At 60.3% G+C, this 15,816-nt stretch overlaps 4 protein-coding genes across 5 annotated transcripts in view; 3 read left to right on the plus strand and 1 right to left on the minus strand.

Moving 5' to 3' along the window:
* The window catches only part of CORO1C (coronin 1C), a 39,163-nt gene extending 36,462 nt beyond the window's left edge, over nt 1–2,701 (plus strand). The window contains exon 11 of the mRNA XM_064392461.1: nt 214–2,701. Coding sequence (XP_064248531.1) covers nt 214–333 — 120 coding nt within the window. The 3' untranslated portion in view covers nt 334–2,701. The remainder of the gene's footprint in view (nt 1–213) is intronic.
* A 451-nt stretch (nt 2,702–3,152) lies between these two features.
* SELPLG (selectin P ligand) lies at nt 3,153–9,145 on the plus strand. The gene is made up of 2 exons (XM_064392464.1): nt 3,153–4,096; nt 4,834–9,145. The coding sequence occupies exon 2, from the start codon at nt 4,839–4,841 to the stop codon at nt 5,931–5,933; it is 1,095 nt and encodes a 364-aa protein (XP_064248534.1). The 5' UTR covers nt 3,153–4,096; nt 4,834–4,838; the 3' UTR covers nt 5,934–9,145.
* Nucleotides 9,146–9,170: 25 nt separating this feature from the next.
* TMEM119 (transmembrane protein 119) lies at nt 9,171–12,165 on the plus strand. 2 transcript variants are annotated; one of them, XM_064392466.1, is made up of 2 exons: nt 9,171–9,296; nt 10,844–12,165. In XM_064392466.1, exon 2 carries the CDS (start codon nt 10,866–10,868, stop codon nt 11,610–11,612), a length of 747 nt encoding a protein of 248 aa, XP_064248536.1. In that variant the 5' UTR covers nt 9,171–9,296; nt 10,844–10,865; the 3' UTR covers nt 11,613–12,165. The 2 variants fall into 2 exon arrangements, with proteins under 2 accessions (XP_064248536.1, XP_064248535.1); XM_064392465.1 differs by lacking the exon at nt 9,171–9,296 and having other exon boundaries at nt 10,694–12,165.
* Nucleotides 12,166–13,393: 1,228 nt separating this feature from the next.
* Nucleotides 13,394–15,645, minus strand: ISCU (iron-sulfur cluster assembly enzyme). Its single transcript, XM_064392467.1, has 5 exons — nt 15,333–15,645; nt 15,146–15,259; nt 14,875–14,985; nt 14,206–14,284; nt 13,394–13,797 (listed from the first exon to the last, which is right to left on the minus strand). The coding sequence occupies exons 1-5, from the start codon at nt 15,414–15,416 to the stop codon at nt 13,703–13,705; spliced, it is 483 nt and encodes a 160-aa protein (XP_064248537.1). The 5' UTR covers nt 15,417–15,645; the 3' UTR covers nt 13,394–13,702.
* Nucleotides 15,646–15,816: the final 171 nt, after the last annotated feature.

Raw genomic sequence — 15,816 nt, forward strand, 5'->3', positions numbered from 1 at the left:
TCCTTTGGGACACAGGGGAAAGTATGGCTTGAAGAGCAGCTGCTGGTCCTGGATGGGTGCCCTGGTGCTGCTGGAGATGCTGCTCCATGCCCTGAGCATCCCAACTGCTCCAGAGTCCATCACACCCTCATCCCTCCAACAATCCCACAGGGAGGAGCCCTTTCCTTGGGAAACCCCAGAGCTCTCCTCACTCATCCTTCTCTCATCTTCCAGCAAAACGACGCCAAATTGGACGAGATTTTGAAGGAGCTGAAATCCATCAAGGACACGATCTCCAACCAGGACGAGCGCATCTCCAAGCTGGAGCAGCAGATGGCCAAGATCGCGGACTGACGGGGCCGCCAGCCCAGGCACATCCCAGCTCCCAGTTCAGCCAGCAGCAGCCTGCAGCATTCCAGTACGAGCTTTCCTGTTCTCCTAAATCCACGTCAACGAGAGCCGATGATTTCAAGCCAAGCTTTTTAGTGAAAGATCTTTTTTTCGTTTCCCGATGTTCCAATGAATTTCTGTGACTGTGTCAAAAACAAGGCAAAAACGAGAAGTGCTACTTTTACAGTTTTTTTGGGTTTTTTTCCAGATGTTATTATGAATCCTTGAAAAACGAATCCATTCTTGACTTTCAGTGTCATGCCCAAATATCTTTTTCTAGATTTAGGGACCAACGCCACATTGTTCTTAACCATTTTTTTTTTTAGAGTTGCCAAAAAATAGAAAAAAAAAATCGCTTTTATTTTTCTTATTTGCCACTTTTGCAGTATTTGTGTTTCCATTCCAAGGGACAGGGGGTGTGGGGGGTGTTTACACTGTGCAGAGAACAAAGCTGAAGCTATTTTGTATAAATCCTCCATTTGGAACAATCAGGTGGGTTCCCTTCCTTTCTCTTCCCTGTGGAATCCCCTTGGAGATGGGATCAGCTGCCTTTCCTGCTCCACAATGTGTCCCTAGCCCTGTTGGCTGACAGAAAAATACAAATATATCATTCTGAACGAAGGGATTTATTTCCTACTGAAGTTTTAAGCCAGCACCATGTTCCCATTTTCCTACAATCCCAAGGTTTGTTTCCATGACCAAACTCACTCATTTTACTTGCTCATTTTTATTTCCATTTCAAGGCAGAAGTGACTTCCATGCAGGAATGTTTTTATCCATGGAGTTCCAGGTGAGCTGTGGGATGCCAGCAGTCGTTGCTGTAAATCCTTGTTCCTGCCCCCCAACACTCCTGAGCTCATGGATTTTAAGGAGCTTTTGGAATCCATCAGCCCTTCACACCAGTGCTGATAATAGGAATTTTCTGTGCTTCCAAGGCAGCACTAGCAGCAGAAAGGTGATTTTTCCATGATAATTCTCCACAAAATGCCTCTGTTGTTACTTTTTTATCATTTTTCTCCTGTCCATCATTCCCATTCCTGCCTCCCACCCTTCCCTGCAGGAAAGGATTTGTTCCCGGATCAGATGAGCGACCTCCAACCCCAAACCCCCCCTGCACTCCCAGCCCTTCAGAAGGGACTGGGAGGATGGATTTGCTCCCAGTTTGGAGAACTGGTTTCTCACAGAGCTCCTTTGGGATCCTGCAGGGAGAGGCTCTAGGCTGGCGAGCTCCTCCTGGAATTCCATGGAGGCTGCTCAGGCAGGGTCTCCCCTGTGGAGGAGCTGTCAGGGGTGGGGCAGGCTGGCTCCCTGCTCCCAGGCTGTGTCCTTGTGCTGGGAATGGGATCCAGGACACCCCAGGAAGCTGTGCCAGGCGGGATTGGTGCTGCCATTCCTGGCACAGCCCATCCCTGCAGTGCCAGGGAGTGCTGATAACCCATCCTGGATCCAGAGGTGGGCAGAGACCATCAGGTGTCTGAGAGCCCTGGGTCCTTATCCCAGCTGGATTCTGTCCCTGTGGCAGCTCCATGTGCTCCCCCCCCGGAGCATCCCACTGGACACGAGTCCCTCATCCAGGCTGAAGTGATTGATTTTTTTATTTTCCATTAGTTTAGCTAGGAATTCTCCAATTTTCCATTTTTCCCAGTGTTTGCATGTTCAGAACTCCAGGTTAAGATTCCCTGTTGTGGAGGGATGTGTGTGTGGAGGCAGAATCGGCCGGGGGACGTAGCTGGAGAGGCACGAGGACGGGATGGAGGAGACAGAGGATGTGGTGGGATTGCAGAGCAGGAAAGCTTCAGAAAAGTGGGATTTCTGTGTTTTAGGGACAAGTGGCATCCCCTGCCCTGTGCCCGTGGATCCACAATCCGGCTGCTCCAGGTTCTTTGGCTGTTTGGTGACGTTTCTGTATTGCAGTAAATGCCTGAGATGTGTATTTTTATGGATTTTTTTTTTTCTTTTGGATCCCAAACCTGAAGGTTGTTCTCCCCACAGTGGTGATTTCTGTGTTGATTTGTACGTGTGACTTCAGGGTTGTGTGCTCGGGGACCTCGGGTTTGTTCCTAACATTGGAGGGAAATCAGTTTTGGGAGCCGCTGGATTGAGGTGCCCGGGGGTGGGGGTGTGGGAGATTTTAGTTCCTAGCCTGTATTTTATTTAAATGAACTGATGCCTCGCCAGGCTCAACCGGAGTCAGTGCCTGAAGCTTTTTGTAGCCGTGATATCCCGGGAGAGAACCAGCCCAGTCCGGAAAGACGCGCTCTTATAGAGCGGCCAGAGTATCTGTCCAAATATTTGCTTCCATTTTCAAAAGATAAAAGTCATTGATTATAAACTGCCTCTGCTTGGCTTTTCCTTTGGCTCTCGGCATTCCAGCTCTGATTGATAACTGGGATATGGAGTGAGGGACACTTCAGTGGGGGGCTGTGGCTCAGGGGGTCCTTGGGGACCTTCTGCTCTTGTCCCAGGAGAGCCAGGGCCCATTCCTGGGATCACACCTGGGATCCTCCCTGGTGATTCCCAGTGATGAGCCCGAGAGCTTGGCTGGATGTGGGATGTGATGGCACAGGTGGGCTGGGGGATCTCGGGGTGGATGGGGATGATGAGTTCCCAGGAAGGAACAGCCCTGCTTGGGAATTACCCCGGATCAGGGGGCCTCATTCTGCTCCTCCCCAGGTGAAATCAGGCTGCAGGAAGTCTGAAATGACACAGAGCCTGGGCTGGAAACAGCATCTCTTACTCCACCCAGGTTTGAGTTTTCTCAGGGCTGAGGCATTTCAGGGGATGTTGCACAACCTCCAGAACACCCCGACCCCGGCACCACCCCAAAGCCGGGCAGGGATGCTCCCAGAGTCAGCGCTCCCTGAGCACCATGGATCCCTCCCAGGGATGCTCATCCCAGCGGCCTGAGCCCCATTTCCTCCTCTTCCAGCCCCTGGCCAGGTGTTTCGGAGCAGGCACGGGCCGGGTTTCCGAGGCGGGGGGTTGTTGACACCCCGAGCCCGTTCCTGCGGATGTGCCTCTTGCAGCACCTTCCTGCGGCTGCGGCTGCGCCTCCCGCCCCAGAGCTGCGGTTGGGGCGGGGGGTTTCCTGTCGTGCCAGTGCCACGAGGCTGGGACAACACCCAGGACAATGCCAGGCAGCGCCCCCGAAAGCCCCTCCGAGCATCCTGGGGATGGTGCAGGGAGAAGGAGCCCGGCACAAGGGCTGTGCAAAACATCACGTCAGGCCCTCACCCTCCTCCACCTCGTGTGCTAAAGCGTTTCCCGGTGCTGAGGTATCTCAGGGCACGCTGGTCCCCTCCCTGGCCATGCCCACACCGTGCCCGCGGGGGTGGCAGCCCTGGCACCAGGTTTGCCGTCACTTCTGCTTTCGGAGCGACGCGAGCCCCGGAGCGCAGCTGCTCCGCGGGGCCGCCGGTGGGGCCGAGCCCTCCGAGGAAGCCCCTTTTTGGGGTGCAGCCCACACCCTGCCACCCTCCCCGGGGGTGCCCGCAGCCCCCCATCCCTCACTGGCCCCGCTGTCGCCGTGACGTCCTTCCCCCGCGGGCTCCGAAACCGCAGCCGCTTTTCCGCGCTCCCGCCCTTCCCCGCCCGGCCGGAGGTGCAGGCGGAGGGCGGCCCACGACGCCCCGCGGGTCCGGTGCTGGGGCCGCCCTCGCCCCCCGGCCCGTGCCAGCCCTCGCCCGTGAGTCCTGCAGTTGGGATCCCGCCGCGCCCATCAGCACAGGTGAGCCCTGGTGGGAAGGGGCTGGAGCGGGGCTGGGCCCCCGGGGTGCTCTGGGTCCCTGAGGGTGCCACGCTCCGTGCGGGTGCCTGGGGGTGCTTTGGGGATGTGGGAGCATCCTGGGATGCTCGGAGCATTCAGCCGTGTCTGGATGCTGTTGGGTGTGGATCTTCGGGATCTCGGTGGCCTCCGCCCAGCGGGGCTGCCGGGAGAACGTGGGGGGGATTGGTGATGGAACAGGGGGATTTGGGGGGAGTTTGGGGTGGATTTGCCTCTCCTGCTCCAGCACAGAGACACAGGCTCGTGGTGGCCTCAGCCCTGGAGCCCTGTGCCAGCCTGGCGGGTGGAGGGGAGGACGGGCACCCTGGGAAGAGGTGTCTGTCAGAACGTGGGTGACATCCCTGTGGTTTCATTTCCACACGGAGACTCATCCCGCAACTGCCCCATCCCGCAGCAGCCGCCTCCATCACGGCTGATTTCCCATTTCCAGACACTCAACTTCCTTATCAAAACTTGCTCCTGGAGCAGAGCCATCGGTGCTGAGCTCCTGCAGGAGGGGGCTGTGGCAGGAAAAGGACGCTGGGTGCCTTCTACCATCCCCCCAAAGCCGAGGACCCCTCTCCAGAGGGGAAGGAGGATCCTCGGTTGGCGTGTGATCCCACACTGGGGCAGTTCCACGCTCAGCATTCTCCCGCGGGGAGCAGGACCCCGATGTCACCTGCCCTTTCTGCCCCTTGCAGGTCCCATGGCGCCGGGCCGGGCCGTGCTGGTGCTGCTGGTGCTGAGCCCCCTGTGGGCGTGTGGGGCTGAGCTGCTGGAGCCAGGGCTGCCCTGGGGCGGGCAGTGGGTCTGGGGGGAGGCCAAGCCCCTGTCCCTCTCCCGTGGGAAGAGGGATGACAGTGGGCAGGAGCCCGGTGCCACCACGATGATCAGCAGTGACAAGAGCCATGGTGGCTCCGTGCCACTGCCAGCAGCTGGCACCAAGGCCAGCCTGCTCCGAGTGCCAACCACAGCCGATCCCATGGATGATTCCCCCGAGCCTGAGCTGCTCCTGAGCTCTGCAGCAGCAGTGCCCAGCACCAACACTAGCCTGCTCCAGGTGCTCACAGTGCCCACCACAGCCGAGCCTATGGATGAGGCAGATTCCCCTAAACCTGAGTTACTGGAGGACTCTGTGGCACCAGCAGTGCCCAGCGCCAGCACCAGCCTGCTCCGGGTGCCTGTAGTGCCCACCACAGCTGATCCCATGGATGAGACCGATCCCCCTGATCCCGACCTGCTGCCAGGCTCAGAGCCTGCCACAGCGACAGCAGCCCAAAAGGGCATCGCCACCACCACCCCCGGCTGGCTCATCGAGGAGGACACAGTGACTGATGGCCTGGACAGCAGCTCCTCCACGGGGCCGCGCTCTACAGCCCCCCCAGCCTTTATCCTCACCAGCACCGGCTACAGGAAACCCAAGAAATCCGGATCTCCGCCTGCATCCACCCTCCCGGCCACTTGGGACACGACGGCGGTGGCCACCGCGGTGCCCTGGGAGCCCAGCGGGGTGATGAGCAAGTGCCTGCTGGCCATCCTGCTGCTGGGGCTGGTGGCCGCCACCTTCCTGGTGTGCACGGGCGTGCTGGGGACGCTGCTGTGGCGGCGGGCGCGGTCGGGCGAGCGCCGCTTCAGCCGCACCGAGATGGTTTGTATCTCCTCGCTGCTGCCCGACGCCGAGGCGGCCGCCGGTCCCCGGCCGGTCCCCGCTCGGAGGCACAAGCTGCTGCTGCCCGACGGCAGCGCCGAGCCCGACGGAGACAACCTGACTCTCAGCAGCTTCCTGCCGGAGCACTCCTGAGCCGCAGGGATGGCTCCTGCATCCCGCAGGTGCCCGCCCTGTCCCCCGGTGTTTTCGCTTGGACCACTGTGACGGAGCTGCTGCCCCGCGGTCAGCTCAGCCCCCGAAGCGCATCCCATTAAAGAGTTACCCCGACATGGTGGTCTCTTCCTGGCAGCGCCCTCCCTGCCCACATCCTGCTGCCGAAATTTCGCTTCTCCATCCTCCCCCACAAAGCCCCTGGGGGAGCAGAAACGAAACCCGCGGTCACTCCTCGGCAGGCAGGGACCAGACCCCGGGACTCTGGGGATGGGACCGCAGCCCCCGGGACCCCCTGCCCGCCTGGGCTCGGCCTCGTGGGAGCGGGAAGGGCGGGGGGGACGGGGCGGAAACGCGGGGGGACGGGGACGGGGACAGGACGGGTGCGCTCGCGGCACAACGTGTTCCTGCCTGCGGTCGCTGCAGCGAGGCGGGGACGCCTCCGGAGCCGCCGCTGCCTGTCAGGTGCTCGGCCCCGGGGAGAGCGGCGGCCGCAGGGTCTCGGCATCATCCAGCTGGGACTGGGAGGAATGGGGAGAGCGAATCCATGAGAGGCCAGCGAAGGTCCCAGCGTTTCACCCGCTCAGGCAGGTGTCAGTCACCCCTCAGGCCACCAGCTGATCCCTTCCTTGGGGGAGTGGAAATACGCCAGGACTGGCCCTCTTCTTCCAGGCTCAATGTTCCCATTTTTCCATTTTGCTCCACCCAGGCTCCCCATCCCCACATCCCCATCCCTGCTGTGAGCAGCTTCAATGTCCCCATCTCTCCATCCTCACCCCTGCCCTGCCAGATTCAGCATCCCCATTCCCACATCCCCATATCCCCTTCCCCACGTTCCCAAGCTTGCAGCCTCCTCGAAGGCCGCTCTGGGCTGGCTGTCCAGGGGCAATTGCCAGCGTGGTCATTCACCTGCATCCCGGCCCTGCTGCCTGTTTACATTCACCCTGAGCTTGGGATATTTTCCATCTGGATCCTGGCAGCTGCACGGCCCCGCTCCGGCTGTGAATGTAAATGTTTATGGGTGAGTCAGCCGGGCCCACAGCTGGTGGCCGTGGCCTGTCCCCACGCAGGACACCCTGCCCGTGGGCTCCTTGCTGATGCCACCCTGCTCTGTCCCACTGTGTCCCCACGCCAGCGCCCTGCCAGCCAAAGCAGCCACAGGGAAAGAGGGATGCTCCAACCCTCTGGCCTCACCCCACAGCAGCTCATCCAGCCTCTGCCCCCGGTGAGGATGAGGCCGGTGTGTCCTGAGGAAGAGGATGGGTGCAGATCTGAGGGGTTGCTCCCACTCCCAGCCCTGTGCCAGCCGCTCTGCAGCAGGAGCCCAGCGAGGAGAATCTTTCTTTCACTGCAGGAGCCGGGAATTGCCCTATTTGGCGCAGTCAGCAGGTCCTGTCGGGCTGCCATCGCCCGCCTCACGGCACAGGAATTCACAGGAAGCCTGCGCGGTGTCACAGCAGGATCCTCAGGGCAGGGTGTGGCGGGGTGGCACCGGGCCGTGGTGGGTGACAGGGGCCGGGGGTGGCACAGGGCCGTGGTGGGTGACAGGGGCCGGGGTGGCACCGGGCCGTGGTGGGTGACAGGGGCCGGGGGTGGCACCGGGCCGTGGTGGGTGACAGGAGGTGGCACAATCCCACGCACTGAACTGCACATGGAGCTCCACGCGCCCCGTGCATCTCTGCAGGACGGGCGCCCTCCGGGTATTTTGCTGGCACAGCAAAGCGCAGCCCAGGGAAGCAAATTAGAAGCAGAGCGAGGCTGAAATGCCTCAAATTGCCGGTTCCCCGGGCGGGCTGTGCCGCCCAGCCCAGCCCTGCGCTGCCGCGCGTTCCTGCTGCCCCAAATTACACGGCGGGGCCCGGCGGTCCCGGCCCTGCCCTGCTCGGAGGCAAAAACGGCATCCTAATGGCCGGTGGGAGCTGGCACCGGGAACTGGGACGGGGATCCCGGCTGCGAGGGTGGGGACACTGGGCAGGGAGGGATGAGGACTCTGAGCAATGAAGGGTGGGAAGCGAGGGCAGGGTGGGATGCAGGTCCTGGACAAGGAGGGATGGAGGCTGCGGGTGAAGCAGGATGGGGATGCTGGCAGGGGTGGGATGGAGCTCTTGGATGAGGGACAATGGGGATGCAGACCCTGGGCAGGGTGGAATGGAAACCCTGGACAAGGAAACTGAGCCCAACACCGGCATTAATGGGTGTGTGGGGGGAACTCAGCCCCAGCCCCACCTGGGCTGCAGGAGCAGGGCCGGATGCTGCTGGAACTCCTGGCCCTCCCCTCGCCTTTCCCCCTTCCCCTCTAAGATTTCATCACTGAGCACTTAAGGCCGGGAAAAGCCGCCCGAGCAGCTGCAGGGAGCCGCCGGGGCAGCCAGACGGACGGAGCCTTTATTTCGGGGAGCCGCGACGCCGGCGGCGACGCCGGAGAAACCCCAGCGGCGCCAGCCCCTCCACCGGGGACAGAGGGGACAGAATCCCTGCCCCCCACCCGCGGGGGTCACGGTCCCCAGGCGCTGGCCATGGCTTTTTGGGGGGTCTGGCAGGTCCCCAGAGAGCAGCAGAGGAAAATAGCAACAGGATGAGGTCACGCAGCGGCTGCAGTGTCTTGAGCAACCTCAGGCCAGGCCGAGGGGACCAGGGCAGGGGGAGAGAGAGATTGAGAGGGCTCAGGAGATGCCCCCAGACCCCAAGACTGGAGACCAGGACCCGGGGAGCTGAGCAGCTGCTGTATGTGCCTGGGGAAGCAGAGGGACCCCTGCCTGTGTCCCTGCCTGCACCCCAAAGCAGGGGTGCCCAGGCCAGAGCATTTCCAGGCTGGGATTTTAGGAAATGTTCTTCTGAAATTACGGGGATGGTCCTAAGCCATGTTTGCCCCACTGGCTCAATAATGCCAGGGCACTGAGCCCACATCCCTCACTGTCCCCCTTGGACCCTCGGATGGGCTTTACTCCCACCTTTGTGGATAAAAACAACATTAAAAACAACCCCCTGTGTGACCCTCATCCCCACTTGCACCCCAAAATGTGGCCCCTTCCGGGGTTGATGATGGGGGGACCGTGGCTCCTTTGCTGACAGGATAAGCCAGGAAACACCCCCAGCCCCAGCTGGATTCCATCTGGGAGGGGGCTGGGGGCTGCCTGCCTTTCCCTGGCCTCCCACACCCCCTCCCCATCCCGGCCGTAATGAGAACAAGCTGGTCCCGGGCTGCGACGCAGGAGGAGGAGGAGGAGAAGGAGGAGGAGAGGAGGGAGAAGGAGGAGGCTCCATCCCAGCAGGCTGCAGAAAGGGGCTCGAGGTGTGTGGGACAGATCCCGTCTTCCCGGCTGCGTCCCGCCGGCTGCGGGCGAGGTGAGGATCCCTCTGGATGTGCCAAGCTGCTCCCCAGTTTTTGGGGGGCTCTGGAGCAGGGCAACGGCTGTGCCACAGCCGGGGGTGCTGCAGTGAGGGCTGGGCATGGTCCCCACGGCGGGACACGGGACGGAGTTGGCCACATGGCTGCATTTCCAGGCGGGAATTGGAGCGTGCTGCCTCTGGACAACACCAAAATCCTGAATTTCTGGAGCGCTTGGGAAGCGGAGCTGGGAACCAGCTGTGGGTCTGGGGGTGGGCAAGGAAGGGGTTGGAATGGGATTGGGATGGGGTGGAGGGCTGGCAGTGCTGTGGTGCCAGGCCCTGCTCTTGGCACTGCTTTGGGCTTTGCTCAGCCCCTCCAAGGCTGCCAGGGAATTGATGCCGTCCCCATCCCGGGACCCCTTTCCTGCCGAGGGACCCCTGTCTGGGGTGGAGAGGAGGGTGAAGGGGCTCATCTCAGCCCCTCAAACCCTTCATTCTGCTGGTGCTGGTCAGTGCTGTGACCCCACAGCCACAGCAGTGCCCGTGGGGAGGCAGGAGAGTTGGGGATCGGGGCACCTCCCACCTCTGCTGCTGTTTTTTTGCACTGGATTAATGGAAACCAGATTGTGCAGCCAGGAGAGAGCCTGGAAGCCAAATCCTGCTGCTGGAGTCCCTCTCGGTCTGTAGAGCTCGGGCTTGGGGTTTGTTTGGGGGAAAATGGGATGTGGGCTGGAATCTGGGGAGCCTGAGACTGGGGAATTGTCATGGGGGGGTCACTGCTGATGAACCTGGGGAGCTGTTTGCTGAGAGCTCCCCACGGAGCCGTGTGCAGGGGAAGAGCCCTGGGAACGGCTCGGTGGCGTTACGTGGCGTGGCACGCGTTGATGTCCCTCGGGAATGTCTCACAACGCGGTGGAGACGGTCACGTCCCCCTCCCAAATCCCGTGGGGCGCAGAGCCTGGCCAGGGACTCATCCTGCTCACACTGGGGGCTGTGGAACGGGGCACATCCAGCCCCATCCGGATGAGAACAGCACGAACGGAGCCAGCCTTTCCCCCTTCACAGGGACACTCAGGCAGCCTGACCCCATTCCCTGCACTCCCTTTGTCCCACACCCCATCCCAGCTCCACTCGAGCACATGGTGGCACCGGGGTGAAATCCTGCCCCAAACTATTTTTAGCCGTGCTCCAGCTGGGAATTAACGGTCTGGGACGGCGGTTGGGAAATGCCTCTTGCGCAGGGCCCAGCCCCTTTGCAGCGTCGCCTGTGTCAAAGTTTCCACTGCAAACCTCCATTTTTCAGGAATTCTCTAATCAGCCAAATGACCGTTGTCTGGAGCCGGGCGCTGGCAGCAGCCCCGGTCCCCCGGCCTTGAGCAATCCCACCCAGCTGGCTTCCAGCTGCACCCTTGCAAAACAAACAGAGCCCCCTGCTCTGTCAGGCCGAGAAAACCGGAGCTGCCTTTCTACTTCCACAAGGAAATTGAGGCGGGTGAGGGCTGGTTTGGGGGCTCGCTCTGCTGGGGTATTAACATGTCCCCCCACCTCTCTGCATCCCACAGGTCTCCTGCAGGAATCCTGGGAATGGGCTCAGCCATGGGCACGTGGTTGCTGCTCTTGGTGCTGCTGGTGGCGGCCCCGGCAGAGGCGGCGGCGCCGCGGCACCGCCCGGTGCTGCCGGACACGGCGGGCAGCGGGGACGGGGACGAGGCGTCAGCCACGCTGCCCGCCCAGCCCGTGACCCCCCGCATCAGCCCCACCGTGGGGGACGCGCCGGGGACCACGGTGACCAACAGCTCGGCTCCGGGCGTGCTGGACGGGCTGGTGGACTTCTTCAAGGAGTACCTGCTGCTGGTGGTGGTGGTGGGCTCGCTGTCCTTCGTCCTCCTCTTCATCATCTGCGCCGCCGTCATCGTCCGGCAGAAGCACAAGGCCTCTGCCTACTACCCCTCCTCCTTTCCCAAGAAGAAATACGTGGACGAGCGGGACAAGGCGGGGGGAGTGCGGGCGTTCAGCGAGGTGCCCGAGAAAAGCCCCGAGGCGGGCGCGGAGGAGCCGCTGGACGGCGGCCGGCAGCTCCAGGCGGATATCCTGGCTGCTGCCCAGAACCTCAAATCCCCCCACAAGGCACCGCTGGCCAACGGGGCCCAGGGCGAGCAGAATTCCCCTCAGGAGGAGGAGGAGGAAGAGGAGGAAGGAAAGAAGAAGGAGGGGGGTGAGCAACCCAAGCCCGCTGCCCAAAATCCAGGCGCGGGGGAAGCGGCGAGCGCAGGAAGCAAGGAGACCCCTGATGCACCCCAGGATGGCTCCCAGGCTCCCTCTGGAATCTGAGGCAGGGACACAGTCCCGGGCAAGCCTGAGGAGCTGCTGGCTTGGGACACAGGATGGACATGGTGGATCAGGCTCCGAACGTACGTGGTGGCTCAAGGAAGCCCCGATGAAGATCCCATTCCCTCCCAGCTCCCCCGACCCTGGTGCTGATGGGATGCTCATGGGGGGGATTTGCCAGCTGGTGGTTTTCCCCAGCACTGGAATGCTCCCAAGGGGCTTCTCCCACGCCAGGCACTGGGTGGGTGCACCCCCCCAGCTGCAGCTCTGCCCCACTGTGCCAACAGCTTCCTCCCAAATGTTATTTTTTTAATCAGCAGCAGCAGCCTGGTCTGTGGCGGGCTCCTGGCTGGGAGCTGTGTCCCTCTGGGAGAAGGGATGGGACCAGGGCTGGATGTCTGTAGGACACAGGGCAGCTTTGCCCATGGCCAAGGGAAAGAGGGATGAGGATTTAGGGACAAGGACCCTCCTTTTCTTCTTCTACCCCAGAGCCCAGCTGGATTTTTGCCTCACTTCCTGAACCCCTTCAGCTAGAAATAAACGTTTCCTCCGCACAGCTCCTGTCCCGTGTGTCTCTGCAGCCGTGGGGTGGCCAGGGGACAGTCCCCGTGTCCCTGTGCTCCTGCAGGGGCACAGCTGGATTGGGCTCCAGGGCCAGTGGAGCCCTGGGCAGGGTGTTATCAGTCCCCACATCAGCACATCACGTGCCCTTCCAGGAAACCTTTATCTTGTACCCCCAGCTGTGGGGCTGTGGAGGGCTCAGCCACAGCCCTGGGGTGCAGCTGCTGCAGTGGGGACAGCAGGGAAAACTGGGAGGTGAGTGAGGCTGTTCTGCCCCAAAAGCAGCACATCCCTGTATCCCTGAACCTCCTGTATCCCTGTGTTTTATCCCATTATGTCCTTGCCTCAGGACAACCTTCCCTTGGGAAGAGTGTGCCACCACAAAGAGCTGCTTTTGCCCCAGAGCAGATGTGAGTGTGTGAAGTTTCCCTGTACTGGTTTCTTTTTTTTTTTAACTGGGAAATAGCATGACTGTTCCATGAGGGAGAGACACTGCTGGAGGGTGCCAAGAGCTGAGGAACCACAAGAGGGACCATGTGAGTGACAAACTTTCAGCAATGTGTGACCTCTGTGTTAAAAATTACAAATATTGTGCCCGGATGGAGCAGAACGAGACAATTTTTTTTTAAATGTGGTTTTAAATGTTTAACAACACCCTCAGTATGAAAAATGGGAAGTGATGTGTCTTGTGGGGGGTTAGAAGGTTAAAAAGTGAAGTCTGCCAGTGTGTTGTCTGCTTGGTTTGGAAATACTCCTCCACAAAAGAGGAACTCTGGGAGCTCCCCCTCAGCTCTGCATTCCAGCTCTGCTATTCCCCACTGGGGTTCCAGTCTGAGGGTGTACTTTAGAGAATCTTGGCGTGGTTTGGGTAGGAAGGGATCTTAAAGATCATCCAGTTGCAGACCCCTTCCTTGGGCAGGGATACTTTCCTCTAGCTCAGGAATTACAACTCTAAGGCAGCACCTGGTGAGCGAAGAAGTGAAATTCTTAGAGAAAACACCCCAAAATTCAGGCTGTTCCTCAAACAAGAGCTTCAAAACCTAAGTGGTGACAGGATGGGAGCAGAAACCACCAGTGTTTCCTGGTCACATTTCCCTTTGGCACCAGCAAAAGGCCCCAGAATTCCAAGAGCAGGAATTTGCCCCCGGATTGCGAAACCAACCCTGACACAGCCAGAGCCAGGGACGGCCCCACAGCTCTGACACACACATCCAAACCAGGGCAACGCTTCCCACCAAATTCCATAAAATATTAGGCAAAACTAGACATCTTCCCAAAACAAAAACCAAAGTGCAGCCCCTGCAGTACCGGACAGCGGGGTTTGGCCTCCGGAGCGGAGTCTTCCCGCGGCATTCCCGAGGGGACAGCAGCCCCCACCATCCAGCGAGCACTACGGGGTGGCTGGACACCACAGGGACACGTTGTGCGTAACTTGTGCGTATCTTACAGCTTGAGTAGTGCACAGGCTCCTACAACAGCTCGGGAGTTGCTCTGCAGAGTGAGGAGGGAGCAGGGGAAGCTGCGCAGGCGGTTCAGGCGCTGTCGGCTTTTTTGTCGGGTTCTTTGTTTGAATCCTGCTTCAGTTTGTAATCGGCCAAGGCAGCCTTGATGGCGTCTTCAGCCAGCACTGCAAAGCAAAAAAAAAAGCATTTTAAGGACAATTCGAGGGCTTTTAGGACAAAGGATGAAGTAAAAGCAAAAAGCAGGCAGCAGTGAGCAAACGAGATCAGCAGCACACGCTGGTCTTAGGAGTAGAATCTGAATGGAATCCCTAAAATACTGAATTCCTACAATACTGAATTCCTACAATGCTGATTTCATGTAATACAACTTCAGATAATGATGTGGTTCAGAATCTGATTGTTTATTACCAGTCTGCTGAGCCACAGGCTCCAAATATTGAAGCGATCTGGAAATTATTGAATTAACCCTGAAATCTGAACAGGTTTTCTCTGTGCAGAAACTGCTTGGAAAACAGCATCCAGAAGCATGTGTGCTATTCCCAGGGTACCTGAGATCCAGGGTTTTTACTTACTGGAGCAGTGCAGCTTGACAGGGGGAAGGCAGAGTTCCTTGGCAATGTCTGTGTTCTTGATTTTCAGCGCTTCATCAACCTGAAACACAGGCAGAGGTGGTCAAGGGCCCTGCTGTTTGTGTTTGCTCAGGTTTAATGCTCCAGAGCCAGCAGAATCCACAGGGGAGATCCCCTCAGCTGCCCAGGGCAGTGAGGGATGTGGGAATTAAGGAATGTCTGACTGACTTATCAGTGTCACACACCGTCCCCACTTGGCCTGTTTTAAAGTTCTGTTCATCCTCTATCACAACACTGAGGTGCATTTACTGCTGGCAGAAACGATCTAAAGGTCCTCTATAATTAAAATTTCTGCCATCAGCCTGGTTTTGCTCATTGTATAGGACACAAAGTAATTTCCTGGTGAAATTTTTTACTTGGGGACACGGTGAGTGGTGGAGCTGCCAGTGCTGGGGGAACAGCTGGACTTGATGTTCTTAGAGAGCTTTTCCCACCTTAACGATTCTCTGATGGCTGTTGAAAAACACAATTACTGCCCTACAGCTGAAACCCTGACAGGGCTGCCAGTCACTCCTGCAGCACAGAGCAGTGCAGGGACTCCTGGAGAGCATTTCCCCCGTGATCCCACCCGGGCACACGGGAAGCTCTGCAGCCCTCCCGGAGCTCCCTCACCGTTTTCCCTTTGACCCACTCCGTGGCCAGCGAGCTGGAGGCGATGGCCGAGCCGCAGCCGAACGTTTTGAAACGGGCGTCCACGATCTTGCCGTTCTCGTCCACTTCCACCTGCGGGAGCATTTTGGAGACACTTCAGTGCCCGGTTCAGCTCGGCCGGGCCCGCGGGGAGAGCGGGCATGAGGGAAGCCCTGAGGGGACACGGGCACCTTTAACCCTCGCAACAGCCCCGTGTGACCCCACCCAGGTGCCAACGGGTCCCCAAGGTCACCTGCAGCTTCATGACGTCGCCGCAGGCCGGGGCGCCCACCAGGCCGGTGCCCACGTTCTTGGCGTTGCGGTCGAGGGAGCCGACGTTGCGCGGGTTCTCGTAGTGATCCACCACCTGCCAGGACACAGCGTCAGCGGGGGCCACCCCGCGCTGCCCCGTCCCTCCCCGTGCCGCGCTCGCCCCTCACCTTCTTGTGGTAGCCCAGCGCGGCCGGAGCCGGCCCGGCCCGGGGCCGCAGCAGCGCCGCCCCCGCCGCCCTCAGCGCCGCCATCTTCACTGAGGGGAGGAGCGCTGTCCGCCGCCCTTTTATAACCTCGGTGCTGGCCACGCCCCCGGCCACGCCCCGGCCACGCCCCTTCACCGCGGGAGCTCGCGGCTCACCCCGGTTATGCGTTGATCGCGTAGACCGTGCGAGCGCTGGAGGCCGTGCCGCGGCCGGAGCGATCGGTGAATAAATAAACGATGGAAACGGCCTGGCGGCCGCGCCAGGGCTCCCATCGCGGCGGGCGGCGCGTGTGCGGCACGCGGCGCCACGCTCAACATGGCGGGCGAGCCGCGCCGCGCACGCCGCGGACCCTCTCGGAGGCCCCCTGATGGCCACACAGCGGGGTGCCCGAGGCGCTGCCTGCGCCACGGACCACAAGACAAAGGGTCGCGCCGCGGCCGCGCTC

Source organism: Passer domesticus, chromosome 17 (assembly GCF_036417665.1).
Source record: "Passer domesticus isolate bPasDom1 chromosome 17, bPasDom1.hap1, whole genome shotgun sequence".
NCBI classification, from domain to species: domain Eukaryota; kingdom Metazoa; phylum Chordata; class Aves; order Passeriformes; family Passeridae; genus Passer; species Passer domesticus.